This window comes from Hypomesus transpacificus, chromosome 11 (assembly GCF_021917145.1).
Source record: "Hypomesus transpacificus isolate Combined female chromosome 11, fHypTra1, whole genome shotgun sequence".
NCBI lineage: Eukaryota > Metazoa > Chordata > Actinopteri > Osmeriformes > Osmeridae > Hypomesus > Hypomesus transpacificus.
In genome coordinates, this window is record NC_061070.1 from 18,729,776 (window position 1) to 18,745,758 (window position 15,983).

At 51.7% G+C, this 15,983-nt stretch overlaps 1 protein-coding gene across 8 annotated transcripts in view; it reads left to right on the forward strand.

The window, feature by feature from the left end:
* The window catches only part of LOC124473509, a 37,501-nt gene extending 22,218 nt beyond the window's left edge, over positions 1-15,283 (forward strand). For 2 of the 8 annotated variants that reach the window (XM_047029017.1, XM_047029016.1), the window contains exons 20-34: positions 2,447-2,664; positions 3,133-3,316; positions 3,634-3,792; positions 3,920-4,264; positions 4,484-4,603; positions 7,719-9,575; positions 9,713-9,841; positions 10,121-10,198; positions 11,712-11,798; positions 12,349-12,440; positions 12,860-12,945; positions 13,276-13,372; positions 13,489-13,658; positions 13,811-14,002; positions 14,117-15,283. In XM_047029017.1, the coding sequence (XP_046884973.1) occupies positions 2,447-2,664; positions 3,133-3,316; positions 3,634-3,792; positions 3,920-4,264; positions 4,484-4,603; positions 7,719-9,575; positions 9,713-9,841; positions 10,121-10,198; positions 11,712-11,798; positions 12,349-12,440; positions 12,860-12,945; positions 13,276-13,372; positions 13,489-13,658; positions 13,811-14,002; positions 14,117-14,364 (4,062 nt within the window). In that variant the 3' untranslated portion in view covers positions 14,365-15,283. Of the gene's footprint in view, positions 1-2,446; positions 2,665-3,132; positions 3,317-3,633; positions 3,793-3,919; positions 4,265-4,483; positions 4,604-7,718; positions 9,576-9,712; positions 9,842-10,120; positions 10,311-11,711; positions 11,799-12,348; positions 12,441-12,859; positions 12,946-13,275; positions 13,373-13,488; positions 13,659-13,810; positions 14,003-14,116 lie in introns of those variants that run through there. The other 6 variants (XM_047029013.1, XM_047029014.1, XM_047029015.1 and 3 more) reach the window with 6 other exon arrangements.
* Positions 15,284-15,983: the final 700 nt, after the last annotated feature.

Here is a 15,983-nt window from a genome sequence, read left to right on the forward strand (position 1 = left end):
ACACACACTGCCATCACACACACTGCCATCACACACACTGCCATCACACACACTGCCATCACACACACTGCTATCACACACACTGCCATCACACACACTGCCATCACACACACTGCCATCACACACACTGCCATCACACACACTGCTATCACACACACTGCCATCACACACACTGCCATCACACACACTGCCATCACACACACTGCCATCACACACTGCCATCACACACTGCCATCACACACACTGCCATCACACACACTGCCATCACACACACTGCCATCACACACACTGCCATCACACACACTGCCATCACACACTGCCATCACACACTGCCATCACACACACTGCCATCACACACTGCCATCACACACACTGCCATCACACACACTGCCATCACACACACTGCCATCACACACTGCCATCACACACTGCCATCACACACACTGCCACACACACTGCCACACACACACTACCATCACACACACTGCCATCACACACACTGCCATCACAAACACTGCCATCACACACACTGCCATCACACACACTGCCATCACACACACTACCATCACACACACTGCTATCACACACACTGCCATCACACACACTGCCATCACACACACTGCCATCACACACTGCCATCACACACTGCCATCACACACACTGCCATCACACACTGCCATCACACACTGCCATCACACACACTGCCATCACACACACTGCCATCACACACACTGCCATCACACACTGCCATCACACACACTGCCATCACACACACTGCCATCACACACACTGCCATCACACACTGCCATCACACACTGCCATCACACACTGCCATCACACACACTGCCATCACACACTACCATCACACACACTGCCATCACACACACTGCCATCACACACACTGCCATCACACACACTGCCATCACACACTGCCATCACACACTGCCATCACACACACTGCCACACACACACTACCATCACACACACTGCCATCACACACACTGCCATCACACACTGCCATCACACACACTGCCATCACACACTGCCATCACACACTGCCATCACACACACTGCCATCACACACACTGCCACACACACACTACCATTACACACACTACCATCACACACACTGCCATCACACACACTGCCATCATACACTGCCATCACACACACTGCCATCACACACACTGCCATCACACACACTGCCATCACACACTGCCATCACACACTGCCATCACACACACTGCCATCACACACTGCCATCACACACACTGCCACACACACACTACCATCACACACACTGCCATCACACACACTGCCATCACACACTGCCATCACACACAGTGCCATCACACACTGCCATCACACACTGCCATCACACACACTGCCATCACACACTGCCATCACACACTGCCATCACACACTGCCATCACACACACTGCCATCACACACTGCCATCACACACTGCCATCACACACACTGCCATCACACACACTGCCATCACACACACTGCCATCACACACTGCCATCACACACACTGCCATCACATACTGCCAACCTCTTTACTCCTCTCCTCTTCTTTCTCCCCTCCCTCCCTCCCTCCCTCCCTCCCTCCCTCCCTCCCTCCCTCCCTCCCTCCCTCCCTCCCTCCCTCCCTCCCTCCCTCCCTCCCTCCTCTCACCCATTGCTCCACAGCCTGTTTCCTGTTGTGCCAACATTTCTCACATCCACGCAGACCCAGCCAGCCCCTGTCTTGTTTTCTGTTTAATTTATGATGTCAACTGCAATATGCAATCCCACACAGATCCTGCTGAAGTTTATTATCCACCAGGGGTATTTGTTTATGTTTATGTGTGTTTGTGTGTGGTTGGGTTGTCTGCTGTATGACTCATTTTGGGCAGCGTTGTGTTTATCACACGCATGCACAGCTGTGTGGACCCAATACTATTGAAGAGCAGGTATGACCTCATCTCTCTTTACTGTGCCGTCATCCAGAAGGCATCCTCCAATCTGGGTTCCTGACCATTTGTTGAGAAGCATTATGAAGTATTTCTCCCATAGAGACCTCAGTGCTATTAATTACTGCCTTGTGAAAAAAGAAAACTGTCAACGTTTCAAGCTGTAGGACTCCTGGCCATATGTAAAGCATATGGTTCTCTCTCTAGTCTCACACACACACACACACACACACTACATAGACTGTAAGCTGTGGACATATGGTTCTCTCTCTAGTCTCACACACACACACACTACATAGACTGTAAGCTGTGGACATATGGTTCTCTCTCTAGTCTCACACACACACACACTACATAGACTGTAAGCTGTGGTCATATGGCTGCAGATCCATTTGTACAGAAACCCCCAGGCTGCAGGATCCCTGACATGGGAGAACTTCTAACTCCCTTGGTTCAAATGTTTGTGTTTTAATCCGTTCACCCTTCAGATGGACTATAAGGCCATCAAAGTTGAGGTGGAGGAGATGGAGAGGCAGGCCTCTCGTCTGGAGGACCTGTGCCCAGAGCGGGTTCACCTGCTGTGGACGGAGGTCCAGGCGACCCTGCAGGCCTGGGCGGAGCTGGGCCGGAACCTGATGGAGAACAGAGGGAGACTGCAGCAGTTTGTTCATCTGCAGGACTTCTTCAGGAACTACCTGGGGATCATGTAAGCAGGCTGAATGTTCGGCTTTACCTCCTCCTCAGATGGAACCCAGTAGAACTGGTTAAACTCCTCAGACGTAACCCTGTGTCCTGTTATCCATCCAGACCAGTGTCAGTATGCAGTACGCTGGGAGAGAACACCAGTTTCTTATCTGTTTATGAAAGGACAGGATGTTCTGGCCTGTCAACTGCAGGCCTCTGGTCAGATATGTAACTTAATATGTGCTGAAGAGAGTCACAGGGCCTGGTCTTTGTCATCCTCTGAGACGCACAGCTTTTCTCACAGTCTTCTCACATCTGCCCCCTCCTGTGTCTCACTGTCTCTCCTACATCTGCCCCCTCCTGTGTCTCGCTGTCTCTCCTACATCTGCCCCCTCCTGTGTCTCCCTGTCTCTCCTACATCTGCCCCCTCCTGTGTCTCGCTGTCTCTCCTACATCTGCCCCCTCCTGTGTCTCGCTGTCTCTCCTACAGATCCTGGACAGAAGACACGCGCTCCTGCATTTTCTCAGACAGCACATTGCATCTTGGGAAGGAGGGCCAGGAGCCTGTGGCTGCAGAGTTGGACCTGCAGATCCAGCACAAGTTTGAGGAGTTTGAGGAGCTGGCCGCGGCGGGGGGCGACCTGCTGGATGCCGAACACCACCTGGCTGAGACGGTGAAACACCTTCTGCTTAGTGTTTGTGTTTGTGCTTAATGTTGACCCTAACTGCTTGGTTAGGGTTAGACATCAACATGTCTGCAAGCACCTGACTGCTACTACACCAGAACTGCTTGTCTTTTTACCTGGCAGCCTTTATGTCCCGAGGGATAAATCATCTGGATCTCAATGTGTTCATGTTTTTCTCTGAAGCAACATACAGAGGGGGAGTGGAAGGACAGTCTGCTGTTGAACGCTCCACCTCTGAGATGCTGCACACACCTCACCAAGATAGTTGTAGTTTCAGTCAGCGTCTTCTTCTGTGGTTCTTCCAGATCCGGGAGCGCGTAGAGGAGTTAAGGAGCATGCTGGGATGGATCCTGCTCCACTGGAGGACTCAGAAGCAGCAGTGGGAAAGAAGGAGGAGGAAGGAGAAAGAGGAGTTAGTCGACAACATCTACTCTGAGACCACGGTCTGTTCTCCGCTGAGACCGGTGAGGGAGGAGGGCTACAGGAACACTGATGATGATGATGACGATAATGATGAAGATCAAATGCTCTTCATACTAACATGCAGTAACACATCAACATAACAAACCCCTCTCCTCCTTTTCCTCGCAGAACAAGGCACCTGAGGCAGATTGTTCACAGCTGGGTGGGGCCCACGAGGACAGACAGAGGGCATCAGACAGTCTTCCCTCTCTACTGACATCCAGGATGGATGAGCAGCAGGATGAGGAAGAGCCGGATGATGGTTATGAGGTCATGAACAGCATCGGCCCCCGGTGTTCTGTGGTCACCACCCTGGAGAACCGCAGCTCCCCCGCCCTGGTGCTGAGGGACCCTGGCTCGCCCGCGCTGGGGGCCACGGTGAACCTCATCCTTAGCTTTGCTAACCCTGATGACCTTCAGCAGCCGGAAGCGTCTCTCAGCCGGGGGGAGGAGAGCTCTGAACCTCTACACAGGGTGAGACACATGCACTTAATCTCACACACACACAAACTACAGCTGGTGTTTTCATCTTAAATCTGATATAATGATCCCAGATCTCCACAGCTTTTCCCTGACACTGACCTTCCACCGTTCATCACCTCCTTCACTGTTCTATGTGGTTATTTTCCTCTGTCCTTCCCTGTCTTCCTCAATCCTTCCTCTCTCCTCCTCCCCCCCCTCTCCTCCCCTCAGCCCACAGCCCTTCTGCCCTCTGCCTGTAAAAGCTTTTGGAGGCGCTGCCAGGGGCTTTTGGAAAATACTTTTGGTAGTTTAAAGCGCAAGAAAAAGATTTATCGCCAGAGTGCGGATGAGGTAAATGATGTGGTGTGAAGTGACGCTGCATGCTGTGTTTCTGCGAGTGGGCTGTGAGGGCATGCTGTGTGTGTGTGTTGGGTGAGCATGCTAAGCTAACCACTGCTAACAGGTAAAGAGGACTAGTTTCAGGGTCAGTGTCCTCACAGACCCTCGGGTCAGAATCAGAATCGTGTTTAGGAGGGCCGGCTGTGCCCTGCTGGGTCAGGAGGGCCGGCTGTGTGTGTAGGTGTTGGGTGTGTGAGGGCCGGCTGTGTGTGTGTAGGTGTTGGGTGTGTGAGGGCCGGCTGTGTGTGTGTAGGTGTTGGGTGTGTGAGGGCCGGCTGTGTGTGTGGGTGTTGGGTGTGTGAGGGCCGGCTGTGTGTGTGGGTGTTGGGTGTGTGAGGGCCGGCTGTGTGTGTGGGTGTTGGGTGTGTGAGGGCCGGCTGTGTGTGTGTAGGTGTTGGGTGTGTGAGGGCCGGCTGTGTGTGTGTAGGTGTTGGGTGTGTGAGGGCCGGCTGTGTGTGTGTAGGTGTTGGGTGTGTGAGGGCCGGCTGTGTGTGTGGGTGTTGGGTGTGTGAGGGCCGAGTGTGCCCTGGACAGAAGGATCTCCCTGCTGTACAACCAATTATCATGCTTTCAGTTGCTCGTCTACGTAAATGTGCAGCTGCGACATTCAGGTAGCGATTCCTTAGCTCGATCTCTCTATTTTACTTTCAGGTCTGAAGTCCTTCCACACACTTCATCTTCTTGATAACAGCCAATAACACACACACAAATACACACATACCTTACACACTTACATACATTATACATGATACACGGACATACCTTATGCACACACATACATTATACATGATATACACACACATACATAATACACACACATACATTATACACACACACATACATTATACACACACACGTACCTTATACACACACATACATTATACATGATATACACACACATACATAATACACACACATACATTATACATGATATACACACACATACATAATACACACACATACAGTATACATGATATAAACACACATACATAATACACACACATACATTATACACACACACGTACATTATACACACACACATACCTTATACACACATACATTATACATGATATACACACACATACACAATACACACACATACATAATACACACACATACATTATACATGATATACACACACATACATAATACACACACATACATTATACATGATATACACACACATACATAATACACACACATACATAATACACACACATACCTTATACACACACACGTACCTTATACACACACACATACATTATACACACACACGTACCTTATACACACACACATACATTATACACACACACGTACCTTATATACACACACATACAGTATACACATACACGTACCTTACACACACACACATTACCAAGAGTTCGGCTGCGTTTGCTCTGAGTGGAAACATTGCAGGCAGTTTTTCTTGGGTTCAGAACAAATGAAGTGGTGAATAATGACTTCAATAATGACCTGGAGAGGCCTGTGCTGCAGCCAGCTAGGAACAGGAAGTGAGGATCAGGAAGTGAGGAACAGGAAGTGGCCTGGCAGGTCTGTGCTGCAGCCAGCTAGTAACAGGAAGTCAGGCACAGGAAGTGAGGAACAAGGTCAGAGAAGCACATGGTGAGGCCAGAGCAAACAGAAATACCTTTTTAAAGGAGCAGTTGTGATTGATTGTTTACCATATTATCTTGAAAATGTCTGTGAAGTCATTTCCCAGCAAACAAACATGGTATGTTTCAATATAGCTTTCTGGTGGTGTTCGTGCTTCAGAGCCAGTCTGTAAACACAGATGAATGGCACAAATCCAAGTCGGAAAGTACAAGGTTGGACGGATCAAATCCGCTGATGTCAAAGAGCTCCTGTTTTCTCCAGCGTAGTGAAACTTGGACATGGTTTGTTTCATCTGACAGCTGATCGTGACACCTAAGCCGAGTGACGTGCCAGGGGCTTTCTGAGCTGAGGCTGTGACGGGGACATACTGAGGCTTGGAAGGGAAACAGCCTCTCTCTCTGAGAGTTCTGTCATTTCACCGCAGGCCTGACGTCAACCTGTTCTTGTTTGTCTCTCCATGGACACAGAGTAATTGTGTGGCGAAAAAAAATGACCTCACCCCTCCCTTCCCATGAAAGTGCTGCTCTAAAGCATCCCCCTTCAGGACTGGGGCCAGAAGGCTAACACAGACAGGGCTATTACAGAAAGAATGAGTGGGCTAACACAGGCAGGGCTATTACAGAGAGAATGAGTGGGCTAACACAGGCAGGGCTATTACAGAGAGAATGAGTGGGCTAACACAGGCAGGGCTATTACAGAGAGAATGAGTGGGCTAACACAGGCAGGGCTATTACAGAGAGAATGAGTGGGCTAACACAGGCAGGGCTATTACAGAGAGAATGAGTGGGCTAACACAGGCAGGGCTATTACAGAGAGAATGAGTGGGCTAACACAGGCAGGGCTATTACAGAGAGAATGAGTGGGCTAACACAGGCAGGGCTATTACAGAGAGAATGAGTGGGCTAACACAGGCAGGGCTATTACAGGGAGAATGAGTGGGGAACCTTAACACAGGCAGGGCTATTACAGAGAGAATGAGTGGGGAACCTTAACACGGGCAGGGCTATTACAGAGAGAATGAGTGGGGAACTTTCTAGAAAGGCCCCTAGACTGCCCTGTATGATTTATAGTCTGGGGCTGCCACGGCAACATGAGATTAGTCACAGAGTTGAAAGGTCAAGCCATTACAGCTGCACATGACGGTGGGTTGGAGGCCAGACGATTCTGATTACCTTTTTTCCCTGAGAAAGGAGAGGGATAACAATCCTGTTTAGTGTGTGGGCTGTTTTTCCAGCCTGGTTGTGAGCAGCTCTGTGGTGTTCCAGCTGTGAGGGTGTGCAGGAAGCTGGGGCGTGTCTGTGAGGGAGCTCATCATCCGTTTGGACTGATGATCCACCTAAACCAAAGAGTCTTTGTTCACCCAGCGCTGTGCTGGTCTTCAGCAGAGCATGGTGAACCATCAGGAGGGAACACTGGACTGTGACCCCTCGTCTAACATTGTTCTCTCCTCCAGGTGAGTACCTACCTGCATGTGAAGGACAACAACCTGGCTGTGTCTCCACTGTATGAGAGCATCACTCTGCCCCACCTTCACGGCAAGACCCACCTAGCAGCCTCCTGCTCCTCCTCCTCCCCACCCTCCTCCTCCTGCCCCCTGCCTCCCACCAGCAGTGTGTCCTTCCCCTCCCTGTCCCTAGGGGGCAGCAACAGTGCCTCCCTCTTCAGCAGCCTGAAGAGGAGAAGCAAGAAGAGGAAGAGGAAGAGAGATGACCGACGACACACCATCCAGAGGATCATGGGAGGGGAGGGAGCAGGGGAGGAGCTGGTCCCCGGGGGGGCCAGCGTCTCCTACCACACGCAAACATGGCCGCTGAAGGAGGTGTGTAGGAGGAAGGCTGGGGCTAAGCCTCCAGGCTCCGGAGCACAACTCCCAGACTACCTGAAGAACCGGCTGGCCTGTGACATCGACGCGGAGGGTTCCGGAGAGTCCAGCATCACCCCGTATGCCGTGTCGGAGGGGGCAACCGCCCCACCCCCACAGGTACGGAGCCACTGCAGGTTCCTGTCTCTGGGGTCTGTCTTGACCTTCGACCTCCCAAAGGACATGAGCCTCATCCCCAGCCTCCAGGATGTCATCACCATCGGGCCCCCAGAGGCCAGGAGGGGGGAGGGGGCGGCCTCCCACCTGGACAGGCCTGCTGCTCTGAGCTCCTTCAAGCAGGGCAGAGCTCCTCCCCCAGTGAAAGCCAGCCTGCCTGAGGAGAGCTCTGCAGACCGTCACAACACACACACACACACAGGCCTACTGTTACCTGATGTGGATGAAGCCCTCCCACCCCCTCCTCTACGGGACGAAGATCAGACTGGACAGCGTGATGACCAGGCTGATGGCCGGCTCAGGTGCTCTGGGATGGTCAGTCTCCACGAGGGGGCTGACCAGGGATGGGCCAGGAAGGCTGCTGAGCGTGACCCCAGGAAACCCTCTCCACACGCCTCTCAAGCTGAGAGGTCCTTTCCAGCGCACCAGCCCCCCGCTCCCTGCCCTGGCTCCCTCTCCCAGGACGTCTGTGTCCTCTCTCTGTCCCAGGTCTCTGAGCTCGCCAGCCCCCACAGCGCCCTGGCAGGGAGCCCCAGGGGCCAGTGCAGCCAGGCCTCCCTGGTGGTCAGCCTGGCGTCCAGCAGCAGAGCCGCCGGCAGAGACGACTCTGTGGACTCTGGCGTGTCCAGCTCCGGAAGCGTCCCCCGCGCTGGCACCCCTGACGACCCTCAGCCCCGGGGCGTGGAGGGCAGGGTGGCAGCCCTGGAGGTGGGGGGTCTGGACTGCCGAAAATCTAGGATGAACCCAGCCTCAGTCCCGGCCTCAGCCTCAGTAGAGGCTGACCCCATCCACCCAGACCACCAGCAGTTTGAGGAGGAGGAGGAAGAGCTGGAGGAGATCTGGACCCGAACCCCTGGCCTCCGTCAGAGCATCTGCTCTGATATCATGTACCAGCCCCATCAGGAGGAGGAGGAGGAGGAGGGTGGGTCCCCCCTGGCTACCCCCAGAGAGCCCCCGTCCCCCAGGACCCAGCCTGGCCTTTACAGGAAGCTGGTCACAGCCTCTGCACCCAACCTCATGGTGGCTGAGTTCACCCTGCCCTCGTCCGGCCAGCACAGCCCCAGAGCAGAGCCCCCTGCCCTGGGGAAGAGAGATAGGAGGTCCTGGGCTGCCTTCCCTGACCAGCAGCAGCCCTGCAAGCCCTCAGCACTGGTTAACGAAACTGCTGCAGACCGAGTGAAGCTACCGGATATACAAGACCAGAAAATATATATTTACCAATATAAAGAGGAGGAAGAGGAGGAGGAAGATGAGGGCACAGCCTGTCTGAAGGTGAGGTCTACGCTTGACTGCATCTGTTTGTTGAAATAATTAGTCCCTAGTTTCCAAGTTCTATTTCATCATAATCAAATGGTTTGATTCGGTTAAATCAACGTTGTCGCTCCACGGCTGTTTCTGTGTTTGGTCAGGAGCAGGTGAGTGTGCTGTCTGGTCACATGACCGTGGTCGGGACCACTCAGACAAGCAGACACTCTCAGGACCGCGACGCCGAGGAGCAGGAACGGAGGCTGACCACTGGAGGGTGCTGTAACGTCACGGTGAGGGCCAGAACTAAACCGTTAATACCACACAGCAGCCTGGTGAGCTTAACAATCATCAGTGCATGAAAGCATTTATGAAAACATACACAACATAAACAATTACTTCTTTTTTTACACTTTAAAATCACCAAAAAACAAACAGATGAATGGTTGGGCTTGGTGCTGGGCTTGGTGCTGGTTGGGCTTGGTGCTGGTTGGGCTTGGTGCTGGTTGGGCTTGGTGCTGGTTGGGCTTGGTGCTGGTTGTGGTGTGACTGTCTGGCCTCTCTCCTCTCAGAAGGGCTTGGCGGCAGAGCTACTGTCCATGGAAGGACCCCTGGAGAGGAAACAGCAGCTGCAGCTGGGAGGCAGGAGGGTGAGAGGGCTCCACACAGCACGACTCCAGCCTGGGACAGCAGCTCACAAAAACCTAATTACGACTTAGCTACAGGGCTCTGAGGACTGGAAAACTCTACACCTGTACTGATGTGTGTGTTCCAGCACTGATGTGTGTGTTCCAGCACTGATGTGTGTGTTCCAGCACTGATGTGTGTGTTCCAGCACTGATGTGTGTGTTCCAGCACTGATGTGTGTGTTCCAGCACTGATGTGTGTGTTCCAGCACTGATGTGTGTGTTCCAGCACTGATGTGTGTGTTCCAGCACTGATGTGTGTGTTCCAGCACTGATGTGTGTGTTCCAGCACTGATGTGTGTGTTCCAGCACTGATGTGTGTGTTCCAGCACTGATGTGTGTGTTCCAGCACTGATGTGTGTGTTCCAGCACTGATGTGTGTGTTCCAGCACTGATGTGTGTGTTCCAGCACTGATGTGTGTGTTCCAGCACTGATGTGTGTGTTCCAGCACTGATGTGTGTGTTCCAGCACTGATGTGTGTGTTCCAGCACTGATGTGTGTGTTCCAGCACTGATGTGTGTGTTCCAGCACTGATGTGTGTGTTCCAGCACTGATGTGTGTGTTCCAGCACTGATGTGTGTGTTCCAGCACTGATGTGTGTGTTCCAGCACTGATGTGTGTGTTCCAGCACTGATGTGTGTGTTCCAGCACTGATGTGTGTGTTCCAGCACTGATGTGTGTGTTCCAGCACTGATGTGTGTGTTCCAGCACTGATGTGTGTGTTCCAGCACTGATGTGTGTGTTCCAGCACTGATGTGTGTGTTCCAGCACTGATGTGTGTGTTCCAGCACTGATGTGTGTGTTCCAGCACTGATGTGTGTGTTCCAGCACTGATGTGTGTGTTCCAGCACTGATGTGTGTGTTCCAGCACTGATGTGTGTGTTCCAGCACTGATGTGTGTGTTCCAGCACTGATGTGTGTGTTCCAGCACTGATGTGTGTGTTCCAGCACTGATGTGTGTGTTCCAGCACTGATGTGTGTGTTCCAGCACTGATGTGTGTGTTCCAGCACTGATGTGTGTGTTCCAGCACTGATGTGTGTGTTCCAGCACTGATGTGTGTGTTCCAGCACTGATGTGTGTGTTCCAGCACTGATGTGTGTGTTCCAGCACTGATGTGTGTGTTCCAGCACTGATGTGTGTGTTCCAGCACTGATGTGTGTGTTCCAGCACTGATGTGTGTGTTCCAGCACTGATGTGTGTGTTCCAGCACTGATGTGTGTGTTCCAGCACTGATGTGTGTGTTCCAGCACTGATGTGTGTGTTCCAGCACTGATGTGTGTGTTCCAGCACTGATGTGTGTGTTCCAGCACTGATGTGTGTGTTCCAGCACTGATGTGTGTGTTCCAGCACTGATGTGTGTGTTCCAGCACTGATGTGTGTGTTCCAGCACTGATGTGTGTGTTCCAGCACTGATGTGTGTGTTCCAGCACTGATGTGTGTGTTCCAGCACTGATGTGTGTGTTCCTGGTCCGCAGGCCTGGTGCCGGGCGTGGGGATCGCTCCAGGCTGTCCTCCACAGACAGACGCTGTGCTTCTACCAGGACAGGAAGGACCTGCTGAGGGTGAGTAGGAGATGGGGTAGTGGGATGTGCAGGAGATGGAGTAGTGGGATGATGCAGGAGATGGGGCAGTGGGATGATGCAGGAGATGGGGTAGTGGGATGATGCAGGAGATGGGGCCTGGGGTGTACTGAGGGCTCTCTAAAGGGGGGCAGCTCAGGGGTTAGACCACTTGGATGCACTTTTACATTTAGTCACTTAGCAGACGCTCTTATCCAGAGCCACTTACAGTAAACACAGGGACATTTCCCAGAGGCAAGTAGGGTGAAGTGCCTTGCCCAAGGACACAACATAATTTTCATGGATCGGAATTGAACCGGCAACCTTCAGATTGGTAGCCTGATTCCCTCACCGCTCAACGGTCTGACCCATCTGGCTGCAGATCAGAGGTCACAGGTTCAGATCCACACCTGTACTATACTTTGCTCTGGATCAAAGCATCTGCTGATGGAAGACATTACGTGACACCTAGGGTTCTGCGTGTTAACTGATACAAGTGAGATGGTCAGTGATGTGGTGTATCTTTTTAGTCATGAGTTGTGTTGTGCTGCAGAGTTGTGTGTGCGGGCTGCCCTTGAACCTGGCTGGAGCAGAATGTGCTGCCGCTCCGGAGTACAGCAAGAAGCCCAACTGTTTCAGTCTGAGGTGAGACCAGCTGCCTCTGAGGTGAGACCAGCTGCCTCTGAGGTGAGACCGGCTGCCTCTGAGGTGAGACCGGCTGCCTCTGAGGTGAGACCGGCTGCCTCTGAGGTGAGACCGGCTACCTCGTTAGCCAGCATTGCTACATAGCAGGAACACATCTACAGACCAGCGTACCCACTGTGACTGTGACCCAACTGCCATGATGCTGTTAGCCTCCAGGCAGACCGCAGAAGTCACAATTGTAGGGTATAGCTAAGTGGTTAGAGTACTTAACTGCAGTTCTTGAGTTTGCAGATTTAAATCCCCCCTGTACTGTACGTCACTTTGGGTAAAAGCGTTTTGTAGCATGTAGCTTCCCTGCTCTGTTAGCTGTCAGTCCTGGCTGGATGTGATTGGTGACAGTGTTGCTTGGTGACCTTTAGGTTGCGTGATGGGTCAGAGTACCTCTTCAGCGCCTCGTCACATTTCCTGATGAGGAAGTGGATGATGAAGATCCAGGCTAACACAGGTAAGCAAAGGGTCCTGACGCCGTGTGTTATCAGCGTGTTATCATGGTGTTATCAGCGTGTTATCATGGTGTTATCAGCGTGTTATCAGCACGTTATCATGGTGTTATCATGGTGTTATCAGCGTGTTATCATGGTGTTATCAGCGTGTTATCAGCGTGTTATCATGGTGTTATCAGCGTGTTATCATGGTGTTATCAGCACGTTATCATGGTGTTATCAGCGTGTTATTAATGTTTTATCAGCGTGTTCAGTGTGTTATCAGTGCGTGTTATCAGCTAGTTTTCAGTGTGTTGTTGCAGGAAGTCGTCATGTCTTTGTGTGTCCTGTAGGTCGCTGTGACCCCGTGACCTTAGTGTCTTGCTGTGACCCCGTGACCTCAGTGTCTCCACCAGGTGGTCCGATCCCTCCAGCCCCTCCCACCTCCCAGTAAGTCTTCCTGCTTGGTGCTGCCATCCCATTCTGCTGTTACAACATGGAGTTCATGGGAAGATTTAGGGTCATATGAATGTAACTTAAAATCTCTCTCTTGCCTTGCCCTCCAGCTGTCACTGTCCAGCCCGCCATGACCTTACTTCCTCTCTTCCACGGGCTGCTCCCATTGGCTCAGTCCGGACCAAGGAGATAGTAGTCCTGACCAGAGAGAGTCAAGCGGCGCAGTGTCCTCCAAGCTGGCAGGGGGCGCTATCGCCATGCTCACACGCTGGCCGTGATGGTGAGATCAGGGAGCTCAGATTCAACCACTAGGTGGAGCCAGACGAGCAGGAGCTCAGCTCCAGCAAGCTGTGAAGAAACATCTCAAGTGTTTAGTCTAGATATTCCTCTGACTGTGAACATCCAGCTGACCTTCACCTTCCTGTCTGGCAGAAGACCATCCTGGCTCGCCCAGGACGACGGTGACAGGAACACTGTGTGGGATTCCCAAGGAGAGCAGTCCATCCTCCCCTTTCTCTCCTCTCTCTCCTCTCTCCCCTCTCTCTCCTCTCTCTCCTCTCTCTCCTCTCTCCGGCAGTCAAGACGGGTCGAGCCACAAGCGACGTTCTCACTCCTTCACCTCAGGTCAGAACACTGCAGCCGTCCTGGAATGAACCTAAACACCACTACGTTGTGAAGTCTGTCTTTTCGTGGATTCATTTGACCCACACGTTCTTTCAAACACATTCTCTCTCACAGCGACCTATCAGAAGATCAAACCTGTGATGCTGCCCCCTGGAGTCCCAGGAGGGTCCTGCGGCTCCTGCTACTCAGTCACCCTGCTGATCGGGGACAAGAAGACAGACGTCCAGGCCAGCAGTGCCGTCTCCCCCCGCTGGCTGGACAGGCAGGACTCCCCCCAGGACCCGGCTCCACGCGGCTACGCTAGCCTGCCGCGCCCCCGCAACAAATCAGTCTTCAAGAAGTTCTTTGGGAAGAAAGATTGAAGTGCCAGAGTGCTGGTTGAGCTCTAAGGACATGGACCTGGACTGTGTGTGATTGGTTGAGCTCTGAGGACATGGGGCTGGACTGTGTGTGATTGGTTGAGCTCTGAGGACATGGGGCTGGACTGTGTGTGATTGGTTGAGCTCTGAGGACATGGGGCTGGACTGTGTGTGATTGGTTGAGCTCTGAGGACATGGACCTGGACTGTGTGTGATTGGTTGAGTTCTGAGGACATGGGGCTGGACTGTGTGTGATTGGTTGAGTTCTGAGGACATGGGGCTGGACTGTGTGTGATTGGTTGAGCTCTGAGGACATGGACCTGGACTGTGTGTGATTGGTTGAGCTCTGAGGACATGGGGCTGGACTGTGTGTGATTGGTTGAGCTCTGAGGACATGGACCTGGACTGTGTGTGCAGTACACACTTCAGAAGAGCGAAGAACTGACATTTATGACATGCAGTATTTATGTTTGAAAGATATATTGTGTGCAAATCATTTACTGTTTGTTTTTGTTTTGTGGTGTTTAGAGTGTGTAAAGTCATTTGTTTAACTTCTTGGAAATGAACTCATGGGAACATTGTTGTCCCGTATTCTACCCCAAAAAATCATAATTCTTCTGTATAACACCATGCTTTTCAGTACAGATGGATCACTGTATCCTTATGACTTTGAGAACAAAGCATTTACATAGATACACACTTTCATGAGATTTTGCTAAATTCACTCAGCCTTCTATAGTATATTCAGACATGTCTTACACCACTTGCAGGTTTGTGTCTGTTGCAGATCAAGGAGCAACATTTCACATCTAATATTTGCGGCAGTTTGAAACTACCTGGCTTGTTTTGATACTATCACTGTACCTCGATGATCAGGGTTTGTGCTCTTTTCTAGAAGGTCAAATATGAATAAACTAGTGAAAGAAGCTTGTCCTTTGATCCCACAGCTTTGATATGAATGTGAGGGGAAGAGGTCCCGGTATTTGAAGAGTCGGGGGGGAAACAATAGGACACTTTAACTGACGCTTGTTCTGAGAGCAAGCCTGTGGTCACCGTCCAAGCTTTCAGACTGTCTGATGAAGACAGACCAGGCCTGCTGCCTCTGGAAACTAGAGCCCAAATCCAACCACCTGACCAGTGACCTGTCCAGATCGCTGGGGCTGGTAGTCCAGATCACTGGGGCTGGTAGTCCAGATCACTGGGGCTGGTAGTCCAGATCGCTGGGGCTGGTAGTCCAAATCACTGGGGCTGGTAGTCCAGATCGCTGGGGCTGGTAGTCCAGATCGCTGGGGCTGGTAGTCCAGATCGCTGGGGCTGGTAGTCCAGATCACTGGGGCTGGATTTGCATTTGAAAAGCTGCCAGAGGGGCTTTAGCGAGAGCCAAGCAATATGCAAAGTGTTTCAAATCTGCATATATTATTGCTGTATTTCTAATTATTAATATGTAAAACAGATCACAAGAGACTAGGTGAATGAAAGGCTCCTTCCTTCCCTTAAAACAAGGACATCTGTCATACAGGAGAGGAAGACTAATACAAGGACATGTGGTTGGTGGGAAGCAATATTTGAACGTAACTTAAAATATGACTTATAATATATTAGGGTTTTATTAACTCTGTGCT